Source organism: Polypterus senegalus, chromosome 1, assembly GCF_016835505.1.
Source record: "Polypterus senegalus isolate Bchr_013 chromosome 1, ASM1683550v1, whole genome shotgun sequence".
In the NCBI taxonomy this organism is placed as follows: domain Eukaryota; kingdom Metazoa; phylum Chordata; class Cladistia; order Polypteriformes; family Polypteridae; genus Polypterus; species Polypterus senegalus.
The window spans coordinates 185,492,492-185,514,114 of NC_053154.1; the positions used below are offsets into that span (position 1 = coordinate 185,492,492).

Sequence of the window (21,623 nt, forward strand, 5' to 3'; positions counted from 1 at the left end):
GCTGCTTTCCCGCTTGAAGTGACTTTATCCATTTTCTCTGCACTAAAAGTATCTATTTGTGGTATCTGTAATGTATCCAGAAATGCATTATATTGTGTGTTGTCTTCTTTAAACTCAGTAGAATATAAGGATTTATAGTAGTCGCTAAATGTGTGCGTTATATTTTCATGGTCAATGATTTTGTCTCCGTTGAGCTAAAAGCTTATTAGCTTTCTCTCCGTTGTTCAGTTTCTTTAGTTGTCAAGAGGTTGAGTTCTGAATGCAGAGCCTGCTTTTTCCTATGTAAAGCCTCACTTAGAAGCCTCGCATATTCTTCATCTATTCTAGTAATTTTGCTTTTTAACTCTGATACTTTATTGTTTTCTAATTTATTCCTGTGGGAGATATATGAAATAATCTGTCCTCTTAAGAAGGCCTTTAGAGTTTCCCAGAGTATTCCTGCAGAAACCTCTTAGGATGTGTTTGTCTCTAGGAAGAAACTGATTTGTTTGGAAATGAATTCTGTACAGTTCTTGTCTGCTAATACAAGTGGGTTAAGACGCCATCTGCTAGGTGAGTGTGTAGGGTATAGTGACTTTAGCTGCAAGATCAGAGGTGCATGGTCAGAAATAACAATAACATCGTACTTGCAAGATTTAATCCTAGGCAAGAAATTATCTATAAAGAAATAATCTATTCTTGAGTAGCAATTATGTACTTGTGAGTAGAAAGAATATGTTCTTGAGTTTGGGTTTAGAAACCTCCAGTGGTCTGATAAGTTGTGGTCAGTTACAAACTGTGTAATTGTCTTTGTAGTGTTAGATGTCATACCCCTGTGACAGGAGTCCTATCTGAGAGTGGATTTTAAACACAATTAAACTCCCCAGCCATTATAACTGTATTAGTGTTCACATTGGGAATGGATGCAAATACATTTTGTATGAATTACTTATCAATATTAGGTGCATAAACATTTATCAGAATCATTTTACAGTTAAATAAGTTGCCCATGACTATCACATATGTCCCTTCAGGATCAGATACTACATCTGATGTTACAAATGAGACTGTTCTATGTATGAGGATTCCCACACCTCTAGTTTTCTTTGTAAAAATAGAATGGAACATTTGGCCAGCCCAGTCCTTTTGCAGCCGGAACTGATCCTTGCTTATTAAGTGGGTCTCCTGTAAAATACTATTTTAGCGTTTAAACCTGTTCGGTGAGAGAGTACTTTCTTTCTCTCTGATTCATGATTCAGGCCTTTAACATTCCAGCTCACAAAGTTAACTGTCCCATCATAAAACGGATAATAAAAGACTTACGTCTAAAGGTATTTGATCCGCGTATGCGATAAGCTGCTGCTATCTTGGTATCTGATTTAAAGTCCTCTCCAATTATTTTAGAGAATAGTTCAGCTGTGAATTTCACTGGGTTTGGACTTTCACGATTCTCAGGTAGACCTTCGATTCTAATAATATTCCTTCTGCTTCCATATTCCAGAGCAGCAAGTCTGTTTCCGAGTTTTTTGCATTCGGAAATGGCAGCTGTTGCTGTTCCATCAGCGGGGAATGCTAGATTTTCGTCTGTTTCAATTCAAGACATGAATGTCTGCTTAACATCCTCCAGCTGATCGGCAAGTGTGCTCAGTTTAGACGCGTTTTCCAGAATGTGCTCCTCTATTTTATGCAGCAGACCTTAAAGGCTGACCTCAAAGCGAATATTACATGTTTCTCAGAGTCTTTATTATCCTGTCGCAGCTCTTGCAGCTCCTGCCGCAGCTTTTTACTTACCTTCTCGCTTGCCTTTTCGCTTTTCTTTATATCATTCTTTATCTCTTGCTTAAGCTCAGCGATCATCACCTTCATTTCGGACAGATCATTTCTGCTTTCTTCCACCGCAGGTGAAGCGGCGAGCTCTATTACAGCCGATGCTCACGGCTCATGTGCAGTAGGTGAAAGCGCAGACTGCAAGGCTTTTTCCAGTTTCAAATGATCTTCTCCAATCGGTGAGCTATCTTGTCCAGCGTCACTCGCACATTCGCTCCCCATTTCGCTCTCAACTGGAGACAATGTAGCAGACCATGGTCCCGAGAAGCCTTGGATTTCGTGCATCTGTTCCAGGTCAGTCTCTGAAAGGCCGTACCTTGAGCTTGAACTTGGACTTGTTGGTCTGGGTTTACTTTTAACTTTAGTTTTCTTTTCCATTTCTTTCTGAGCCCTTTTCTTGCCGCCCATGTTTTTATATACTTGCATATACTGTATTGTAGTAGAACCATCGGGTTGGATAAATACAGGATATCTCAGGATAATAAGGAAATAATATAAAAACACCACTGCTAACGACGCTCTGCTCAGACGTCCATCTCTCGCAACGGACGAGAACAATATTTTCAATAATATTACATTAAAATGGAATAAACTGTTCCTTATTAGTAACCTTTTTTTAAAAAAAAGTCATTTAAGTTTGTGTAGCTCTTTATTTCTTTATTTAAGAATTTTATTTTTTTTTTTTTAATCATACAATACTGAAATTTTCATGCCATGTCCCAAGTAAACTATCCATTTCTTATCCATCAGGATATACGGCAAACATGTGTCAGAAAGTGCTGCTAGAGCTCCATTATACATAACTTTTGATTTTCTTTGAATTTCCATTTGCAGGCTTCTGTATTTTGTAATTGAAACTAATTAAATTACAAGGGTCCCTTTAGAAATTAAAACTGATGCTGTCTCAGTCTTGCATGATTTTTTTTTAGTATTTAAAATCTGACTGGCTCAAGTATGATTATCTATCTGGAAGTTTAAAATGTATCACTTCAGCTTATACGTACATCATTGTAATTCTACTCTAATCTCTTCTATCAGAAAAAATAAAATGCTTTACAGAATATACAGTTGTGCTTGAAAGTTTGTGAACCCTTTAGAATTTCCTATATTTCTGCATAAATATGACCTAAAACATCATCAGATTTTCACTCAAGTCCTAAAAGTAGATAAAGAGAAACCAGTTAAACAAATGAGACAAAAATATTATACTTGGTCATCTATATATTAAGGAAAATGATTGAATATTACATATTTGTCAGTAGCAAAAGTATGTGAACCTTTGCTTTCAGTATCTGGAGTGACCCCCCTTTTCAGCAATAACTGCAACTTTGCAGCAATAACTGCAACTAAATTGTAGCCAATTCCTCCATACAGAACAGCTTCAACTCTGGGATGTTGGTGGGTTTCCTCACATTAACTGCTCACTTCAAGTCCTTCCACAACATTTCGATTGGATTAAGGTCAGGACTTTGACTTGGCCATTCCAAAACATTAACTTTATTCTCGTTTAACCATTCTTTGGTAGAATGACTTGTTTTCTTAGGGTCGTTGTCTTGCTGCATGACCCACCTTCTCTTGAGATTCAGTTCATGGACAGATGTCCTGACATTTTCCTTTAGAATTCTCTGATATAATTCAGAATTCATTGTTCCATCTATGAAGGAAAGTCATCCTGGCCCAGATGCAAAACAGGCCCAAACCATGATACTACCACCACCACGTTTCACAGATGGGATAAGGTTCTTATGCTGGAATGCAGTGTTTTCCTTTCTACAAACATAACGCTTTTCATTTAAACCAAAAAAATTCTATTTTGGTCTCATCCGTCCACAAAACATTCTTTCAATAGCCTTCTGGTTTGTACATGTGATCTTTAGCAAACTGCAGACAAGCAGCAATGTTTTTTTTTGGAGAGCAGTGGCTTTCTTCTTGCAACCCTGCAATGCACACCATTGATGTTCAGCGTTCTTCTGATGGTGGACTAATGAACATGAACATTCGCCAATGTGAGAGAGGCCTTCAGTTGCTTAGAAGTTACCCTGGGATCCTTTGTGACCATGCCAACTATTGCCCACCTTGCTCTTGGAGTGATCTTTGTTGGTCGACCACTCCTGGGGAGGGTAACAATGGTCTTGAATTTCATTTGTACACAATCTGTCTGACTCTGGATTTGTGGAATCCAAACTCTTTAGAGACGGTTTTGTAACCTTTTCCTGCCTGATGAACATCAACAACTCTTTTTCTGAGGTTCTCAGAAATCTCCTTTGTTCATGCCATGATACACTTCTACAAACATGTGTTGTGAAGAGCAGACTTTGATAGATCCCTGTTCTTCAAATAACACAGGTTGCCCACTCACACCTGATTGTCATCCCATTGATTGAAAACACCTGACTCTAATTTCACCTTCAAACTAACTGCTAATCCTAGAGGTTCACATACTTTTGCCACTCACAAATATATAATATTCGATCAATTTCCTTAATAAATAAATTACCAAGTATAATATTTTTGTCTCATATGTTTAACTGGTTTCTCTTTATCTACTTTTAGGACTTGAGTGAAAATCTGATGATGTTTTAGGTCATATTTATGCAGAAATATAGAAAATTGTAAAGGGTTCACAATCTTTCAAGCACAACTGTACACATATATGGCACCATTATTTTGCAAATTTGCATGTCTCACACACAAAAGGAAGAAAACCTGATGAGCTACACAAAAAAGCAGAACAAGTAGTGACATTAGAGGTGCTTTACTCTGAGAGTGCATTCCTTATCATTTGCAAACAAACCTCCTCAGCTACTGTGTTTTTGAATTAATTTTCTCAGTTGGTCTTTCTCACCTGGGTTCCATGGATTCTTCAAGAGTCACAGAGTTAGCCTCACAGATTTACCAGTAAAATATTAGACAATGTTTCATAATGATACTTGCTGGTGCCCCAAACAAAAATGTCACGCAAAGCTTAATATATTCCCATTCAAACAGCCAGGTACCTAATATCTGTCTGTTACCTTTCCAGTGGTTAGAATATTTTCATTTTAAATTCAAAATTTACCACACCTCATTTGCCACATTCCAGGCCTCTGCCAACTTCACAGAGCACAATTTTTCTTGATAACAAAAAAAAAAAAAATAGATTTTAGAAGGAATGCACATACCATTAATGTTATCACTGACTGTTGAGTGTTTGACAAATGCCACATCTCCAAGGTTTTCAGCAACACACCTAAATTAAAAAAAAAGATAGTTTAGTCATTTATATATTTATTACTACTACTACTACTACTATTTTTCATAATCAATAGTGCTTAATAAAGAAAAATATATGTTTTGGAATGCTACGACACTATTGGAATAAAATCTTCATAAAATCTTGTTTATCAGATTGTTTTAGACTCGCATCCCCAACAGTTTCACATCTCTGTTGGAAACATTACTGTTTATTTATATAGACCACGCGGAGCCATTTTCCACAAGCTAACTCTGTCCGGTTTATTCAAACTGTGCATGACAAACAGTCAACTGCCAATAGGACGCACAGTCTGTTTATATATTATTTGCCTCTAGGTGGCAGCATAACGACTTAACATACCCCTTCTTCCAACTTTGAAGTCCAACACATTTACTCAAGAGACATTAGTTATTTACACACAAACGTATTTTTTAACTCTAACATTTCCAGAAAGTGAACAAACATAATCACATTAAGTAAATATTCAGAGGTCGAGTCTTTTCGGCGGCTGAATCCATCTGCAGCTGCGTGTGTAGTGTGAGATGTCAGATGCATGCTCAGTTTGCATCTTTTTCCCTGTATGTGACATGGGTGCACTGTGGGTTCAGGTGGATGCTCCAGCTGGTCCTCTGCTGTGGCCATGGTAGGCGCATCTTGGTGCGGTGCCTCACTGGGCTCTGTGTTAGCTTGAAACATTTATGTGAGTGTAGTGGGAGTAGACTCAGCAGGAATGAGGTCAACTCGGTTGCGTTGGTACAGGGCTCTGTCCACATCTACCAGATAGGAGCATGGGGCTACCAGTTGGAGGCAAGTATCCCGGTTCTGTGTCCTGGAAGAGGCTTTATTCTTATGTTTTGTCCCAAGTTCAGCTCGGGAAGGTCTCTGGCCATTTTATCATATGATTATTTAGTGATTTGTCTTTTAAAATGCAGCTACACATGGTTGGAGCAGTGCATCAGTCACCGGGAGGGGTGTTTTCAGCCTGCAGGCCATTAGCCACTGTGCGGGGCTGGTGTCCATGCCCATAGTCAGCATGTTTCTCCAGAGCAAAATCATTTTCTATGGGTCGTCACCCACACAATTCACTGGTCTGCAAAGGCTTTTAACAATTTTCACCACTGATTCCACTTTGCGGTTAGCTTTAGGGTACCTTGGGGATGAAGTAAAGAGCTCAAAACAAGCGAACCTTGAGAATATAGTGCAAGCAAGTTGTGGACCTGTGTCCATAATGACTTAGTCAGGCTGGCTGTACCTGGCCAATTGAGCCTTGCATCTCTTAATGGTGGTGTATGCTGATAGGTCAGGCAATAGTTCAACTTCCCAGAAGTCTGAGCACACGGTACACTGTCCTACATTATCTTTAATCTCCCCATGCATATTTGTCCAAAACAGTGTCTCACAAGCCTGGTCTAAAGCAGGCTCCACCGTCTATATGGCTCCAATGTATATGCCACAGCATCTATTGCTTTGGAATAATTCATGCTGCCCTTTAAAAAATACCCTGTCCTGTTGACTAATTTCGTTTTGGTAGGCCCAATACTCCTTAATGGCCGCGGGTGTTTCCACCTTCGTGTCTGGCCATCCGTTCAGCACTACTGACTTGAGGATTTGGACATGTTTGTCATGCACGGTGGACTGTTTGATTTGTGACAGATGCTGGCACGTGACATTCAAATAGTCAGCATGGTTTATGTTTATGTATTTATGGTTTATATATCGTTCTGTTCAATTTACATGCTGCAGACTGAATGCTGGACATGTGGTGTGTGTGTTCTGTGAGAACGTATTGTGGCTCTGCTCAGTGTGTCGCTCACATACATAATCAGGCCCAGTTTATAGGTTACTTCCACGGCATAGTTTTGGAGTGAGAGTAACATACTTTGGAGTCGTTTTGTGGAGCTAAGCAGTGGTTTCTTAAAGATTGTGACTAGCAGTTTATGGACAGTTTCAACAGCGATCTCGTCCCAACCATGCAGATAGCTATGAAAGCAGTGGCAGGAAAACAAAATGCTTAAACATTCCTTCTTGATCTGAGCATAATTCTGTTCAGTTGCGGTGAGAGCTCTGGAAGCAAATGCTACAGGTTGCCCTTTTTGTAGTGGGCAGCAGCCGAGGCCATTCAGAATCACTTTGTACTGTTACAGGCTTGTTAACGTTGTAATATCTTAGTATTGGTGCCACAGCGTTAAGACATTTAACTTCAAAGTGTACTTCTCCATGGAGAGATTCGATGGAATTGCTGAATACGTCCCAGTATCTGGTTGTAAGTTCGTGTTCGGTCAGTGTCTCTGTGATATGGCCTTCTAAATTATGAAGTTCTTCCGGTATCGTGATGTGCATCAGTTCCAAACACTCACATGTTGTGCCCTGAATAAGACAGAGCAGTCTACTGTTTCTTACTGATCTATAATGTATGCCTTGTAAGGGAACATTGGATTTAATGAAATTATAATAAAAAAGAAATTTACAGTAAGTATATGCTGGAGTGACCTTTTGGACTGCCTATAAATATAGTCATATGACTTCAATAAAATCTGATTACTTTAAAAAAAACTGCAAACAGCTAAATTAAAAACTGTCATCCTTCATAGATTATCTATATTAGCAACCAAACTGAAAAATGCTTATATACTGTTTATTTTTAAACTGTTACAAAAATATATAAAAAAACTTTAAAATCTCTGAGACAGTTAGTGAGCAATTGCTCATTTATTAAAATGTCATTGTTCAATGTTAAATCTCCATTGAAATAAATTGTTCTCTCTATTATAAAAAAAAAAAAATCCTGGAGAGAAACAGTAGGGTGACGAGATGTGATCTTCACATTAAGATCACGGAAGACACTTAAAAGACCCGCGAGACTAAAGATAATGGCCACAGAGCATCTTGCGAAGACCTTAAACATGAGACTTTGTGCCAAGAGATTGACCCAGGACCATCTTGCGATGAAGCAGGATTAAAAGTTAAGACGGAAGTAAAAAATTTAGGGGTAACTGTTGACTGTAATCTGAATTTTAAATCGCATATTCATCAGACCACTAGGACAGCATTTTTTCACTTAAGAAACACAGCAAAGGTTAGACCTCTTATATCATTGAAAGATGCTGAGAAATTAATTCACGCTTTTGTTTTCAGTAGACTAGATTACTGTAACGCACTACTCACAGGATTACCCAAAAAAGACATGAATCACTTGCAACGAGTGCAGAATGCAGCTGCTAGAATCCTAACTAGGAAAAAAAAATCCGAACACATTTCTCCAGTTTTGATGTCACTACACTGGTTGCCTGTGTCATTCAGGATTGACTTTAAAATACTGGTTATGGTTTATAAAGCCTTAAATAATCTCGCTCCATCTTATATATCGGAATGCCTGACACGTTATATTCCAAATCGTAACCTTAGATCTTCAAATGAGTGTCTCCTTATAATTCCAAAAGCTAAACTTAAAAGAAGTGGTGAGGCGGCCTTCTGCTGTTATGCACCTAAAATCTGGAATAGCCTGCCAATAGGAATTCGCCAGTCAAATACAGTAGAGCACTATAAAAAACTGCTGAAAACACATTACTTTAACATGGCCTTTTTATAACTTCACTTTAACTTAATACTGATACTCTGTATCTTCAATTCTTCATAATAACTATTCACAGTGGCTCCAAAATCCGTACTGACCCCTACTCTCTCTTCTGTTTCTTTTTCCAGTTTCTTTGTGGTGGCGGCCTGCGCCACCACCACCTACTCAAAGCATCATGATGCACCAACATTGATGGACTGAAAGCCAGAAGTCTATGTGACCATCATCATCAGGTCCTTCCATGAAAATCCTAAATACAAAGAGGACTGTTTGATTTATGTTAGGTAGATTGCCCAGAGGGGACTGGGCGGTCTCTTGGTCTGGAACCCCTACAGATTTTAGTTTTTTTCTCCAGCTTTTGGAGTTTTTTTTTATTTTTTCTGTCCACCCTGGCCATCGGACCTTACTTATTCTATGTTAATTAATGTTGACTTATGTTTATTTTTTATTGTGTCTTCTATTTTTCTATTCATTTTGTAAAGCACTTTGAGCTACATTTTTTGTATGAAAATGTGCTATATAAATAAATGTTGATTGATTGATTGAAGTAGAACATTAGATTCTTGCAAGACACACCCTACTTACAACCAAATAAGAGCATGAGCAGCAACACAGTCGTGTTTTGGCTTTGAGCACACACAGATCCAGAGCTCTCAGCGCATAAAAAGCGTGTAAGGACAATACGTTATAGATGAAATGTCGACAACTAAGCGAAGAAGAAATAAGCACGGAGAAAATAGACTTAAAAGTATTGGAGAGACAAAAAAGAAAAAGAATAATCTAGGTGCAAATTCAGAAAATAAGGAAAGTAATTATCAGCCCGGAACAAGTGGAATTGAAAAAAAAAAAAACACGTCCAATCTGAACATTGGTGCTATACACATGTAGAGCAGGTTAGAGATTATGAAAGCAGTGGAATTCGAAAGGCTCAAAAAAAAAATTGGCATGATACACATGTGGAGAAAGTTAAATAATATGAAATTAGGAAAATTAGAAAGTATAAAAAAAAGAAAGTAAAGATCGCAGTAACGCAAACAAACTGAAATTATTACTCGAAAAAGGGAAAATAATCACCACGGACCAGGTGTCATTGAAACAAAAGCAGGATAAAACGAGGTCAGAAATAAAAGACAGAGTAGAAAACAAAGTAAAATGTCATAAAGAGGTTAAAAAACAAGGGGGTCAAACACATGCAGAGCAGGTTAGAGATAATGAAAACTGGAATTCAAAAGACTCAAAAAAAATGCAGGCGCAAAACACATGCAGAGCAAGATACAGAATATGAAAGTAGCAAAAAATGAGTGTCAAAACAAAGAAAATAAACATCGCATTAGCACAAAAAAAGACAAATTATTACTCAAAGAAATAATGAAAAGGTGAATAGAGATTGAATATATGGACATAGGTGATATGTCAGAAGTATATAAATATTGTAAGGCTTTGAAGTTTAAGTCAAGAGAATTTCAACAAACAACTGAGTTTACCTCACATGCATTTATTGGTTTAATTAACTGCTGATGATGTAGAACGTTTTGTCTGTGCTGAAATTCCAAACAGAGAAACCTATCCTGAATCATTAAAAACATGTCTCACTGACATCATTAAAAAGATTCAGCACATTGGGACTCGAAAGATTCCAAAAATTGTTTTTACAGAAGTTCTGAAATAATAATAATGAAATAGCAACAATTAAAAAAAAAATCTTAAAAGTGTATATCTGGAAAAACAAAAACGGGGGTTGGCGAGCGAGGCGCCCAAGTATTCCAATATAAACTTTTGTCTCCCGTGAACTGGACATTTTATTTTTGACACAGACTTGGCTGACTGAGATTGATCTTTTTTCTGAACATTCTCTTCTGGATTGTAGTTTTTTTTAGCACTCCCAAGTCTACAGAATCACTTTAAATTGGTTATGACCTACCAATTGAGGTTCAATTGATTAAGATGGAGTTGCCTCATCCAGTTGTTTGAGTCTTGGTGTATAGACCCCACCAATTGTCCAATGATTTTCCCCAAGAATTCTCTGATTTCTTGCCATTGATCATGACAATATATGATCACGTTTTAGTTCTTGGAGACTTTAATATTTATATGTGTTGACTGTTGGCCAGGGATTTTTTACTTCTTATGGAGTCTTCTGATTTTGTTCAGTCTGTTACAGTTCCCACTCATAAACATGGTAATATGATGCATCTTTTATTTTCATCAGGATTTTCTGTTTGTGACACTGAAATGTATGATGGATATCTTTCAGATTACAGCTTTATTACATTTAATGCCAATTTACAATATCTGCCTTCAGTGACTGTTTCTCCTAGTTATGTGTCATGCAGCTTTAATACTGAATCCACTAGCCTTTCTTGTAATTCTTCTTCTTCTAGGGGTGAAGCATCCTCTCTGGACCTTAGCATTTATGAGCTTGTGAATCAATTCACATCTATTTTGGTGGATATTTTGAATGTTGTTGCTCCACTTGAAGAGAGGAAATGTAAGCCAAGAAGACAGCAGTGTTTGAATGATGCTATGTGTTCTCTCAGAATGATGTGTAGGAGAGCTGAGAGAAAGTGGAAGGATTGCCTTCTGTGAAAGCTGCAAGAAAAGCATATTTTTTCAAATGTTATTGCAAGCAACTCTAACAGTCCTTGAGCATTATTTAGTGTAACCAATAGGATAGTACTGCAAATGCTGGATCATCATTCTCTTCTGATGACTTTTTGCAATATGTTATCAGTAAAATTGGAGCTAACATTTTGTCTGTTGCTCAGGATCTATCGATAGGCATCATACACTCCACTCTCATTTCAGCTAGTTTTGCTATGGGGCCTGAAAAAAATGCTTTAAGTATGCAATGATTCAACTTCTGTTGAAATACTGCACTATTTTAACACTGATCCATCTTCTGCCCGCTTCTCTTCACGCTCCATAACTGTACTGGCTGTTGAGTTCCTGTTTCTTGTCCCACCAATTGCTGCCGAAGTTCACAAACAACTAATATAATTTGTATGCAGAACCGATGTAGTTCATAGAAAAAGTTGCAATAGGGTGTCTACAAATAACCAGTATGTTTTGTACGCGAAACTGACACAGTACATACATACAAATCAACATGTTACCCACATGAAACCAGTATAAGATATGCATGAAACTAAAATAGTGCATGCACAAATCTATTGTTAGATCACAGAACACAAGCCAATAAAGTTCATATGCAAACCAAACACATGCAAGCATAAACCAGTGCAGTTCACTCACAAACCAATAACAAATATACTGGAACCATTGATATACATACACAAATCATATAGTTCATATGCAAACCAGTGGTAAGCATATACAAATGGATATACAGTAGTTCATGCACAAACCAATAATATACGGACACAAACCAATATAGTTCATATGAATGAAATCAGTATTGCACATATGCAAACCAATTAAATATGCAATCCAAAGTAAATATTCATAAACCAAAATGTAAATCAATACATTACACACAAACATATATGATTTATGGCCTGTTTTGCCACAATATAATAAATACAGACTCTGACATCATGTTCCAACTTGATCACACTGTGCCCCTGACTTTTCTCTGGTACTGCACATTGACAATCTGGCAACACTGGAAGATAGATACAGTATAGAAGGAAGAACATCAGAATTGAAGGTCTTCCTGAAAAACAGATATAAAGAAAGTAAACTAGAAAAATCAAAGCTGCCAGTGAAAGTCACATTAGCTGAACTGTTCTATAAAATAACTGGATGGGATTTTAAATTGGACATTGAGATCTCTGCAGCCTGGCAACACTGGAAGATAGATACATGGCTCAAATGCCTCAAAACCCAGTGAAAAAGCCTATAAAATAATTGTCTGTTTTGAGCCTCAAAACCAAAAAGCCAAATTGTCTGTTTTGAGAAGCTACAGGCCAAACAAAATCTCATTTGTTTTTGAAATTTTATTAATTTTATTGCAATCATTCCATACAAATCAATCCATTTTTACAAAAAGTAGGATTGAGAACAAGTCAACCCACACCCCTGAGAGAGAGAGAGAGAGCATGGCCAACGGAGTAAAACTTAAGGCTTGTAAACATACCTAAACTGATGAGTTTGATAAGCCAATAGAGATGAATGGAGAAGAAAAAGAAATACAGAAATAATTGCTTCGTCTGTGCTTTAAGAGCTTATTCTAAAATATTATTGATTAGATCCTGCCATGTTTTAAAAAAAAAATCTGTACTGATCCTCTGAGAATTTGATTTTTTCCAATTTCAAATAGTATAAAACATCGGTTTTCCACTGACTTAAAAGAGAAGAGTTAGGATTCTTCCAGTTTAGCAAAATTAGTCTGCATGCCAAAAGTGTAGTGAATACAATCACAGTTTGTTTGTCCTTCTCCACTTTAAACCCATCTGGAAGAACCTCAAACACAGCTGTTAATAGGTTAGGAGGGATTGTGAGACCAAGGCTGTCTGAAAGGTAATTAAAAATTATGGTCTAGAATGATGTTAATTTGGTGCAGGCCCAAAACATGTGACCCAGTGAGGCTGGGACTTGATTGCAGCATTTGCAGGTTGGATCTTCCCCTGGAAACATTTTAGAGAGTTTTAGGCAAGACAGATGTCCTCGATATATAATTTTGAGTTGAATAATTGCATGCTTTGCGCATATGGAGTTCGAGTAAATTCTCTGCATTGCTATTTTCCACTCCTTTTCTGATATATTAATTAAGAGATCTTTTTCCTAGTGTCCTCTTGGATGTTTGAAAAGGAGGGACTGTAAAATAATTTTATATATTGCAGAGATAGTGTCTGAGTCCTTGAAATTGAGCAATATTTTTTCCAGCATGGACGAGGGTGCAAGATGAGGAAAATCGGGCAGGTTTTGTTTAACAAAGTTCCTAATTTGAAGATAGTGAAAGAAATGTGTAGCTGGAATGTTAAATTTGGAATGTAATTGTTCGGATGCAAAGATGTTGTCTATATAAAGATCTCTAAGCAAGTTAATCCCATTTCTTTTCCAGATATTAAAAACTGCATATGTTTGCGAAGGTTGAAAGAGGTGGTTCTCTTGCAGAGACAAAATCTCATTTTAGAGAGAAAGACAAGATTATTTTTGAAAAATACCTGCATTAGTATTTTTCCAGATTTCTTGTCTGCAACAGCTACTAAATGTGCCACACTCTGCAGCATTAAATAGTGTCTAAATGAAAGTGGTTATTGAAGATCAGTTTTAAACTTTTAGTTCTCTGGACAAAGCAGATAAAGAGATGAGAAGACTGATCCCGACTTTCTTTTGAAAGAAACAATTATAAATCACACCATGTTATGGCAAGGCAAGGATGATTCTACTTGAAGCTTGCATTTTGGACTGTTTGTAAAGTGAAATTTGCTGTAACTATATATTATATTTTATTTCTTTACTCACAGCGATATCTTTTACAGGTAGCAAAACTTTACACCCCCTGTTACAGACTGAAATCAAAGGCTTCTTCTTTTTCGGTGTATACACCTTCAGCATGGTGCTGCCAGATCTAAACACTAGCGTGGCAAATTGCTCCCATAATGAAGTGACTTTAACTGCAGGTGGAAGTTCCATTTTACTTATGGTGCAAAGCAGAGTTGTGTCAGAGTGTATTAACCAGCGAAAGCGCTATGAAGATCCAGTCTGTTGCTAAGGTTCTGCCTTTGTCCAGAAACAGCTCCATAAGGTTTATGACCACAGAGTTGGAAAGTCTTTGCCCTGGGTTATAACTCAGAACACAGTTCACAACAAAACGTTGTCCGAGATTGCAGCAAATCTGCCATTTTCACACACTCTGCAAGGGTGTCTTTGTTGTGAAAGTGCAATGCTGTATGGTAGTCTAATAGTGGTCATGGGACATTGTATCTTTGATTGCCGGTACAAAGAATAGTTCTGAGCAGGCTTCAAGCACAGTGCCAGCTATGGTCATCACATCTTCTTGTGAAAAGAATTAAGAAAAATGCCATCAACTCAGAGAGGAAGAGGTCGTCATACACTGTCATCATGACATTGCCAGATCTAAACAGCAGCGTAGACAAATTGCTCACATACTGAAGTAACCTTTAGCTGCAGGTGGAAGTCCCATTTTACTTTATGGTGCCAAGCAGAGTGCAGCAGTAAAGAAGCTATCTGTCGTTACCATCCTGCCTTTGTAAAGTCTGATAGCAGTTACGGGACATCATATCTTTGATTGTCGGCACAATAAATAATTCTGAGCAGGCATCAGCCATAGCGCTGTTCTTTTGAAAAGAACAGAAATAAATGCCATCAACTCAGAGAGGGAGTGACAAGATTGTTGTACCACATGAGTGTTCCTGAAAAAATAAAACTGAATAATAAAAAAAACAAGAGCTAACTTTTACAAGTAGCCAAAATTCAGACCAAGTGTTACAGACTCAAATCAAATGTTTTTTTTTTTATTATATTATAGTAATAATAATAGTAGCTCACTACTCAAAACAGAGAGCGCCCGTTCTTAAACCTGGAACCTTTGGGTTATTAGGCTGTGGTTCTTACTTCTAAACCATTCAAAAGCACATATAAACTCTCTGTCAATTGACATTTGAGCTTGGATTTTATTTATTAATTTTTATTTTATTGATTTTATTAAAATCAAACAAGATTCCATACAAATAACTCAAGTTTAACAAAAATAGGTTTGAAACAAATGAACCCCCACCCCTGAGAAAGAGAGCTAGGCCAACAGAGTAAAACAAGCTAGTAAAAATAAATAAATAGATAAATTAATAAATAAACAAAGATAAATGGAGTAAAAGAGGGGAGATAACCTGCTTCCTCAATTTAAATGCTTATTCTAAAACATTATTGATTAGATCATGCCAGGTTTTGAAAAAGTTTTGTACTGATCCTCTAAGTGTGAATTTGATTTTTTCCAGTTTCAAATAGTATATAACATCAGCTACCCACTGACTTAGAATAAGAGAGTTAGGATTCTTTCAGTTGAGCAAGATAAGTTTTTGTATTAGTTGTGTAGTAAAGGCAATTACTTTTTGTTTATCCTTCTCCACTTCAAGCCCATCTGGAAGTACACCAAACACAGCTGTTAGTGGATTAGGAGAGATTGTGACACCAAGGCTGTCTGAAAGGCATTTAAAGATTTTGGTCCAAAATGATGTTAAATTGGTGCACACCTAAAACATGTGGTCCAGCGAGGTGGGAACTTGATAAGTGTTCACAGGTTTGATTTTGCCTTGGAAACATTTTGGATAATTTTAAATGAGACAGATGCGCTTGATATATAATTTTGAGTTGAATAATTCTATGCTTTGTGCATATGGAGTTCGAGTGAATTCTGTGCATTGCTACTTTCCACTGCTTTTCTGAGATATTGAGTGAGAGATCCTTTCCCACTGTACTCTTGGATCTTTGAAAGGGAGGGACTGTGAAATGGTTTTATATTTTATGGAAATGCTGTATGAGTCCTCAAGAGTGGTCTATATTTTTTCCGGCATAGAGGTAGGTGGGAGGTGAGGAAAATCAGGCAGGTTTTGTTTAACAAAGTTTCTAATTTGAAGGTTGTAAAAGAAATGGGTTACTGGAAAGTTAAATTTGGAGTGTAATTTTCGTAGGATGCAAAGATGTTCATGTACAGATCTCTAAGTGATTTAATAACCAATGTTTTCCAGGCATTAAAAACTGCAAACGTTTCAGAGGGTGGAAAAAGATAGTTCTCGTACAGAGGTGTCACAGATAAAAGCTTCTCTATCTTAAAATACCTCCTACATTAGTTCCATATTCTGAGTGAGTTAAGCACAATTGGGTTGTTAGTATATTGGCAATAACATGTATTTATTAGGTGCAAAGCAAGGAATATAAAAAAGTACTGCAGGAATTTATTTCTGTTGTGGGCCAAGCCTGTGTATGTTTATCTATTTGTGTCCATGTCCATGTTTTTATACGTTGTATTTTTGCTGCCCAGTAATAAAACTGAAAGTTAGGTACAGCCATTCCACCTTCCGCCTTAGGTCTTTGTAGGGTCACCCATTGAATATGTGAATGTTTGAGGTTATGGTTGAATCTAATTTCTTAAAAATGATTTATTGATGTATATTGGAATGTTCTGAAATAAAAAAGAAGCTTAGGAAGGATATTCATCTTAACAATGTGTGGAGGACGTGAGGAGGGCTTGTGCCTCCTCCAGACCGCGAGGGGGTGTCCGTCCTGGTTCTGTGGGGAGCCACGGGTCAAGGGCATGGAAGCCCTACCCTGTAGGGGCCCGTGGTCACCGCCAGGCGGCGCCCTGATGCCGGTTCATCCCGTGTGGCCCTCGGCCGGGGATGGAGCCCGGCCGGGACGCCTTAGAGGACCAGAGGAGGGCGTGTGCCTCCTCCAGACTGAGTGGGGGCGTCCGTCCTGGTTGTGCAGGGGGCCTCGGGTACAGGGCTTGAAAGCCCAGCCCTGTAGGGACCCGTGGCCACCGCCAGGTTGCGCCCCAGTGCCTGTTTACCCCAGGAGCCCGGCACTTCCGCCACACCAGGAAGTGCCGGGGGGAAGACGACCGGGGAGACACAGATGGCTTCCGGGTGCACGGCCGGCACTTCCACCACACAGGGTGTGGCCGCTGTTAAGTGCCGGGAAGCAGCTGGAGCCCATCCGGCTCCCCATAAAAGGGGCCGCCTCCCTCCAGTCAGCGGTGGAAGTCGGGAGGCAGAAGGACGGAGCTTGAGGAAGGACTGGAGGCGGCCAGGAGAAAAGAGGCACAGGACTGTGTGGCCTGGACTTGGGGGAATCAGTGCCAGCAGCACTGGGGTTCGTGAGTGCACGTGACTTTTATAGTTGAGTAAATAGTGTGAATAAAGAGTGTGTTGGGTGCAAAAATGTTTTCCGTCAATCTGTGCCGGGGCCAGCGTTCACAAATGTTAATTCTTCCAGCTAAAGTGAGATTAAGTGTTGACTATCTATGCAAGTCTTGCTTAATGTTTTCCATACAGATGGCAAAATTTTGTTGAAAAAGAGCTTTATGCTTACTTGTGATGTTTACCCCTAGGTATTTAAACTGATCTGCGATGATAAAAGGTAATATGTTCAATCTAAAATTGAATGCTTGAGAATTCACTGGGAAGACAAGAAATCTTTTGAAATTCTATTAGTGTTGTTAGGACTGCAGGTACAGTATTTTGTGGATCGGATATATACAGTACCATATCTTTCGCATATGGAGAAACTTTCTGTTCTAGTCTTTATCTGGTAATCCCCTTTATCTCATAAGCATTTTGACAGTGAATTGCCAGTGGCTCAATAGCGATTACAAAAAGCAGTGTTGACAAGGGTCATCCTTGTCTTGTATCACGTCCTAGTTAAAGTATTCTGAATTAATGGTGTTAATACAAGCTGAAGCTTCTCAAATGGTATGTAGTAGTTTGATCCATGCACAAATTTTCGGGCCAAACACAAATTTCTCCAATGTAGTGAAAAGGTAGTTCCATTCAACCATATCAAATGCTTTTTCTGCATCGAACAATAATAATATCTCCAGGGTTTTAGACTTTGTGGGTAAATATATTACTTGAAGATCGGAAGCTAAGTGTCTGCCTTTAATGAATCCAGTTTGGTCTTGTAATATTATCAAAGGAAGGACTTTCTCCATCCTTCTAGCTGGGACTTTGGAGAGCATCATAACATCATTATTCAGAAGTGAAATTGGTCTGTATGATGCACATTGTAATAATTCCTTATTTTGTTTAGGAAAGATGGTAAATAATGCTTGGTGAAAAGTTTAAGGTAGAATTTAATTTTCTCTACCTTCTGTAAATGTTGCTAATAAAAGGGGATATAGCTGAGTTGAGAATTTCTTATAAAATTCGCCAGGGTAGCATTCAGGGCCTGTTGCTTTCCCACTCTGAAGTGAGTTTATAGCATCTAGTAATTCTGATAATGCCAGAGGTTTTTCCAGTTCCTTTGTACAAAGCAGTATCTATTTTTGGTATCTGTAATGCATCCAGAAATGCATTAGATTGTGTCTTGTCTTCTTTAAACTCAGTAGAATACTGTATAAGGATTTATAGTAGTCTCTAAATGTGTGAATTAAATTTTTGTGGTAAATGATTGTGTCTCCGTTTGTGTTGGTGATTGCTGGGATTGAATTGTGAACTTCTTGCTTGTGGATTTATTGACCTAAGATCTTATTAGCTTTCTCTCCATTTTCATAATAGTGATGTCTTGATTTAAATATGAGTTGTTCAGTTTCTTCAGTTGTTAAGAGGTTGAGTTCTGAATGCAGAGCCTGCCTTTTCCTATGAAGTGCCTTAACTGGGACACCTGGCATTCTCTTGATCTATTCTAGTAAATTCGCTGATTAGCTCTGATACCTTCTTGGTTTCCAATTTATTTCTGTGGGAAAGATATGAGATAATCTCCCCTATTGGGTTTCCCAGAGTATTCTTCCAGAAACCTCTGAGGATGTATTTGTCTCTAAAAAAATATTGATTTGCTTGGATATAAATTCTGTACAGTTCTAATAAAAGTGGATTTACACACCATCTGTGAGATGAGTATGTGTTGTATAATGATTTTAGCTCCAAAATCAAAGGGGCATGGTCGGAAATAACAATAGCATCATACTTACAAGATTTAATCATACAAGAAATAATCAATTCATGAGTAGCAATGATGCACAGGTGAGTAGAAGGAATATGGTCTTGATTTTGGGTTTAGAAATCTCCAGGGGCTTGATAAGTTGTGGTCAGTTACAAACTGTGTAATTGTCTTTGCAGTGTTAGATGTCATCACCTCTGTGGCAGGATACCTATCTAGGTCTGGATTTAAAAAACAATTAAAGTCCAAAGCCATTGTAATTTTATGAGTGTTCACATTGGGACACAAATACATTTTGCATGAATTCCCTATCAGCAAGAATTATTGTGCAGAATAGTTCAGCTATGAATTTCACTGGGTTTGGACTTTCATGATTCTTTGGGAGACCTTTGATTCTAATATTATTCCTTCTGCATCCATATTTCAGTGCAGCAAGGTTTTGCATTCGGAATTTGCAGCCATTGCTTTTCTGTCAATGGTATACAGCCCTTATAAACTCTCCCACACTGTTAACATTATTAGAGCCCTCTAGACATGAAATAACACCCTTTAGTCAAAAGTTTAAACTGTGCTCCATGACAAGACAGAGATGACAGTTCTTTCTCACAATTAAAAGAATGCAAACATATCCTCCTATTCAAAGAATGCGTGTCAGGAGCAGAGAATGTCAGAGAGAGAGCGCGAGAGAAAAGCAAACAATTAAAAAATCAATACATGCTTTTAAGTATTTTAGAGAAGCATCCGTATCCCCTAGGCAAACAGCCTCTGTGCAAACAGCCCCTCTGCTCACACCCCCTCCGTCAGGCAGAGAGAGTGAGAGAGACAGACAGAAGCAAACAATCAAGCACCGCGCGGGAATCACATCGTATTTTATTGAGGAGTTTTAGTTAATATGTAATACGTGCTCTGATTAGGTAGCTTCTCAGCCATCTGCCAATAGCATCCCTTGTATGAAATCAACTGGGCAAACCAACTGAGGAAGCATGTAGCATAAATTAAAAGGCCCATTGTCCGCAGAAATCCGCGAACCAGTGAAAAATCCGTGATATATATTTAGATGTGCTTACATTTAAAATCCGCGATGGAGTGAAGCCGCGAAAGTCGAAGCGCGATATAGCGAGGGATCACTGTATGCCAGATATTCGGCTGTTTCTGTTCAAACCGTGAATGTTTGCTTAATGTCTTTCAACTGAGCACCAAGTGCTTGGATTTTTAACTTATTGACAGCAGCATATAAATCAAATTTTTTTTTCTTTGGTTATATTCTTGAATAAAAGCACAAGTTGGACTAAATTCTTTATCATTATTAGTATAACATGGAAAAAGTTTCTGCTTTAGGTATGTGTTCAGCATTTCTTGCATTTTCTTTCATACTGCACTTACCCAGATCTTTGTAGACACGGAACACACATGAAATGCATGTATTCTAAATAACAATATACTGTATTATTTCCCTTATAGAACTCCAGGAACCTCACACGCTGATAAGGAGCTTTGGCTTGAGCTGAGTGAACTTTTTTACCCAAGCTGAGCTCCGTCAAGGTGGGGAATGGGACAGCAAGCTGCTCGCTACTTATATTGATCGATACATTTACAATACAAAAGACGCTGATGGAGAGGTGCAAAGGGATTTAAGGTGGGCTGAGATTACGAGTTTTGTCGTAGGCTTCAGGAATTCTAGTGCTAAACTCTAACCTAAGAGCAAACTCCTTCTCACCTGTACATCATTGTTACTCAAGAATTGATTATTTCCTCATAGACAGTTGTGAAAGAATGAGTCTCAACACACTGGAAAGATTTGGGGCAGTCACTCATATATTGTCCCTGAATGCAAAAGGGTTTTTAAGTAAGCATTGATGTGCATAGATTGAGCTCCAGACTGAACTGAACTGGTGGTGGAGAAGATGGCAGTTTTAAAGGGTGAGACCGGAAGTGATGTCATCTGAGGCCTGAAACCGGACATTACGTCTTTCTTGGAGCTGGAATCGAAAGTGACATTGTTGTTAAATCAAGCAGGTTTTCACATATTCAGCCTGCAGAGATAACAGAATAAGGCCAGGCCTGGGGGGTAATTACCTCCACTTGGTCCATTCAGCTCCTTCCTAGTCGCACGTGTGTGACACAGTGTAGTTGCCTATCTTAGAAAGTTAAAGCTTTAAGTTAAACTCATATTACTGTTTGTTTATGTGTAATAGAATACAACATTCTTTTATAGCTATAGAATATGGTATGGCATTTATGCCCTGAAAGTTAATATAAGTTGGAACCTTCTTACTTATATCTGTAATACAGTGTGTTAATTAAGTCAGTATGTTTTGGAATAGACTCATAGCTAGCATGAACTAAAATACCCATTTGCAGTTTTTAGATAGGATAGGCATACAGTTTTCTAAACATTTAGAAATAGTTCAAGTGTATGAATTTTTAAAT

The 21,623-nt window shown here is 38.0% G+C and overlaps 1 protein-coding gene across 1 annotated transcript in view; it reads right to left on the bottom strand.

The window, feature by feature from the left end:
* The window catches only part of LOC120539564 (otolith matrix protein), a 117,942-nt gene that overhangs the window by 31,400 nt on the left and 64,919 nt on the right, over positions 1-21,623 (bottom strand). The window contains exon 6 of the mRNA XM_039769795.1: positions 4,968-5,035. Within this exon, the coding sequence (XP_039625729.1) occupies positions 4,968-5,035 (68 nt within the window). The remainder of the gene's footprint in view (positions 1-4,967; positions 5,036-21,623) is intronic.